Source organism: Fulmarus glacialis, unplaced genomic scaffold (genome assembly GCF_000690835.1).
Source record: "Fulmarus glacialis isolate BGI_N327 unplaced genomic scaffold, ASM69083v1 scaffold14723, whole genome shotgun sequence".
Taxonomy (NCBI): Eukaryota; Metazoa; Chordata; class Aves; order Procellariiformes; family Procellariidae; genus Fulmarus; species Fulmarus glacialis.
The window spans coordinates 36504-41054 of NW_009201163.1; the positions used below are offsets into that span (position 1 = coordinate 36504).

The window sequence follows — 4551 nt, forward strand, 5'->3', positions numbered from 1 at the left end:
GGTTTTTTAAAGGATATGGACATATGGCCTCTTCCAAAGGCAGCTGAAATGGTTTAAAACATTTCTTCACCCCCACCTGTCACCCCTCTTCCATCGGTGTCACCACATACATAGCTGTACTATCAGAGTTAACGTGAGCATTCCCTAAATCAACAGATTCATTTGAAGAACATAAATATGCAATTGGAGCTAACCTCACTTTGCCTGAAGCAGATTAGGATGTTCTCCCACAAACCATTCTGACAACAGAATAGTGACTTCTCGCAGAGCTGGAGAGTGGTTTCATCTTAACCTGGCACTACTTGCTTATGCAAGGTCTAAGTGATGATCTATACACAACCTAAAGCAAATATATTCACGGAACCTTTTTTCCATTCCTTCTACATTCTCATTATCCATCCAATTAATTGTAACACTCTGAATTTACTTTTTATGCCCTTTCTTCTATTATCTCATCAGCTACCCAAGCAATTATAAAGTAACATTACCTTTTGTTTGTACATGCACAATGCGGTCAGAAAGACTGGAGGTTATCACATACAGGAATTAAATTAGCCTAATATAATTAATAGCATTTGTGCATCAACTGATAATGAGCAGCTTTCAATAATAAACTCTCCAATACCATTACAGATGCAGATCTGAGTAGACCCTAGAAAGCAGTGACCCAGCTCCCAGAACCACCCCTACTGTAGCTACGTTTTATATTCTTTACTACTTACTTTCTTTACTTTTCTTTACTTGGATTTAGGATTTTGTTCAATGCAAAATACTACTCCTATTTTTTTTCCCTACCTTTAGAATCTCTAGACCACTAGTATTCCATTTCAAGTCCACCATCTTTACATCTCAGTTCTGTGAATTGCCAATATCCTTCATGAAAATAAGGATACTTTGCTGTGAAGTGATACATTTTAAAGACAGGCCGCCTACCTTTCTGGAGTTTGAATGTTATCTAAGTCTTCTATGTCCAGTACCATCTGCTGGGATTCCTCCTTTGCTGCTTCTGTTTTTTCTTCAGCTAATTTTAAATAGGCTCGAACAACATCTTCCAAAGATTTGATGTTCACCTACATCAAAGGCAGAAAATGGGAAGATGTTTCCACCCACAATAGGCAGCAAATATTTAAAATGTAAATGCTACAAAACTAGGAACATCTAAAAGGCAGATTAAATCTAACTCAAGACCAATCTGTTACTGTTAGATCATATCAGCTGACATATACCGTGCTTGCTACAAATAATAAAACAAAATATTCAAAAGCCATACCTGCTGGCAAATATTCTTGTACTGGTACAGTCCTTCTTTTGCCAGATGACTCTTGCGGAGATCCACACAGAGTTCCAGGTACTTCAACATAATTGGCTCGTGGATTTTCTGCCATGTTCGGTGTTTTTTACTTTTCATAACATCATAAAGAACATCAAGGGCAGGCTGCTTTTTGCCAACCTCAAGGAATTCTGAAAGTAAAATCCAATTAGCAAAAGACTTGGAAACCAGAAGATGCATGATTTTATGCTTAACATTGTAAACTTTTAGAATTTAACCAACTCTAACCAACGTTCATTGATTGTTTGATTTAGCTGGCCATATCAAAAATGTTGGCAGATGCAACTGCAGTGGCAGCCTTTCAATGACATAACTGGCAAACAAACGCAGACTTCTCCATTAACATGAAAATTTCAGGATGGCAGAGATGTCTCTCCATCCATCAAGGCATGACCGGGTGCTTCATACATATTAATAAAATATACACATCCAGTTTTACAGCTAGTTTCACCAATAAGGACAATGAATACAAACCACAAGGCTTGTAGTACAGCACCTACCAATGTCATTCAACACGATGCAAACCATCCAGTGAATTTGACTTAAAAAAGTGTCCTGCCCTCAAGCCAAGAAAGAAAGAAACAAACAAACTTCACTCAGAAAAGCTGTTTGGATTTTTTTTTTTTTTTTAAACTCAGGGTGTCTAGAGGTTCAGTTTATAGAACAGTTACACTAAAAGCTGCTACAGTCCAACTGAAGGGTCAGGCATTTTTTAAACCAGCCTTGCTGCTGAAACCAGTGTCCCATTTATTCATTCCCTAAGCAGCTGCTGTTACTAACAGGATCTCTCACAGATAGGAGTTGATGTGATGCTGATAAACCACACGTTCTCCTCAGTACAAAATACAGCAAACCATCCACAGGCAAATACCGAAGCAGCACTGCCAGCAGCCAGCAAACACATAGGCCCTAGACTAAAGGCACTCTTAACTGCAGAAAAGGAAGACAAAAGAACATGGAGAATGGGAAGCAAACAGGTTTAAAAGATAAGAAGTCCAGCTAAAAGAAGTACAGCTAAAAGATAATAACTAGAAGATAAGAAGTACAGCTAAAAGGAAATGTATGTGTTCTTAACCGATGAGGGGTGGAGTCAGTACTTTCCATGAAGTACTTTGTAAATCCCTACATTCCAAAAGAAATAACTGCAGAAGGGATTGAAATAGGGGGCTGCCTCAAGATGCTCAGACATCAGACAGAGCTTCTAAGTTTTAGAATCTTAGAATCGAAGTTAAACATGGCTAAAAGATCTAATTTGAAAGCAGCAGGGTTCTTTTAATTTAAGGACCCCAATAGCACATATTCGGGGCTTGCATAAGATGAGCAAGTTATTTTATAGAAAAAACATACTGTTACATTTAAAGATAATAAAAGCTACAATGTGTCAGTATTCAGCAGGGTTTTTTTACTCACAGAGGGAATTTTAATAAAGCTATCCTCCACCCCATAATTTACAGTTATTCTATCTCAGTGCTGCTTTTGAGGCAATTACTGCTCCGCTTTACAATTTTTTATTTATGAAAATAAACTTTAAAGGCAAGTTTAATCTTGCAACAATGCCAGGCCATTCCAACCACAACTCTCAGTGGTCGATAACCAACTGGACAAAGCACAAAATTAATTCACATTGTTTTGAAACTTTTAATTAACTCTGGTTAAGCAAGTTCTTACCAGTAAGTCAAATAATTAAGGCTAATTTAACAGACACTATAGTAAAAGCACACACAAAGTGAACCTGCAGAGTCAAATACAGCACACATCACCATGCCTTGCAGTAGAAACTGTAAGTTATGGGAACAAAGATTTGTAACAGACAACATGTGAAGCCTTAGCCCCTGAACAGCTGTCAGAATTACATTTTTTCTATTTTTTTCTGTTACACCACTTAAAATGCTAAAAGGTATCCAAAACAACTGAAGCTCTGAGAGGACATGAACTAATACACATTGACAACTCATCTACTGCTAACCCAAAATCCCAAATTAAGCTAAGTTTTCGATCTGAGAAAATGTATGTCATTACAGAAGGTGACAAAGATGTCATGGGTTATCCAATATCTCTAACAGAGAGCAAACCCAGTATCTGCAACAATAAAACACTCCCAAAAGTTGCATTACAACCTTGACTACAAAGCAATGCCAGATATTAACAATAGCTAAGGGTTGGCTTTGACCTACATTTATCTGCCCTGATCTGTAGGTCATTTATTTGACCTACATTTTGTTAGGAAAAACAGCCTTTCTTACATATCTGTACATATTTACAATCATTCAAGTTCTTATTTCCAAACATCTTCTATGTATGTTGAGGTCACTGAGAACCTGAAGCGTAAAGAGCTCCTAAATGCTCACTTAAGCCTTATGTATAAAACGCAAACACTGAAACTCTGGAAACTGCACTGAATGTTCCAATTTGAAACATCAGTTTAACATTAAACCACTTCCCGTGACATACAAGCCGCCTTAGGTACGACTTCTCACCCTTTATCGTACTTGGACATGGTGAAATGGAGCCCCTGCAGTCTGCAAGGCTTGACATCGCTTGTCATGTTTTCCATTCAGCCTACGAGACTCAGGATTGCTAGCATTTGTCTAGAGAACACTCCCTTCAGCTCCAATCCTTCAGTTCAACTCTACTCCTCCAGTTTATTAGAACTTAGTAGACTTGCAAGCAGTGCAAGAGATGTGAATTTAAAACTGCTCTTCAATACCAGGAAAGCAACAATAAAATGTCAGATTTAAACAGTTTAAGGTCAATATTCCAGCAACATGACTTGCTCACCAAGTAAGTACAACTTACTGTACCCAAGAATTCTGAAGTTTAATTAAGGTTTATATACTACAGCATTTGCATCTTTTCCAGTAAAAGGACTGCTAAAATACAACTTCATCTTTGGAAGTTGATTGAAGCTGATTTTATCTTCCATTTCGTTATCTCTGTCTTTTATCTTTGTGGGAATGATTTTCACAATGAATTTTAGATTAGAAATCTTGAGGACGTGTGGTACTTTATTTAACATTTTCTCGTTAGAATACCAAGTACTTGAATTTTGTATAGTCCCCAGACTACGCAGCCTCTTTAGCTGTCATTTCAAGACCTGTACATCATCTGTAATTTTTGGATGGTTTTAAGTGTCATCCGGCAATCAGCCCTGTGACAATGAAGGGTCTAAATGGTCTTGCTAGGTGCTTAAAATAGAATACTATAAAAAAAAAAGCGTCAAA

At 37.4% G+C, this 4551-nt stretch overlaps 1 protein-coding gene across 1 annotated transcript in view; it reads right to left on the reverse strand.

Moving 5' to 3' along the window:
* The window catches only part of EIF3A (eukaryotic translation initiation factor 3, subunit A), a 31031-nt gene extending 29623 nt beyond the window's left edge, over positions 1-1408 (reverse strand). The window contains exons 1-2 of the mRNA XM_009573848.1: positions 1271-1408; positions 934-1070 (exon numbers count right to left, since the gene is read on the reverse strand). Coding sequence (XP_009572143.1) covers positions 934-1070; positions 1271-1408 — 275 coding nt within the window. The remainder of the gene's footprint in view (positions 1-933; positions 1071-1270) is intronic.
* Between the last annotated feature and the right edge of the window lie 3143 nt (positions 1409-4551).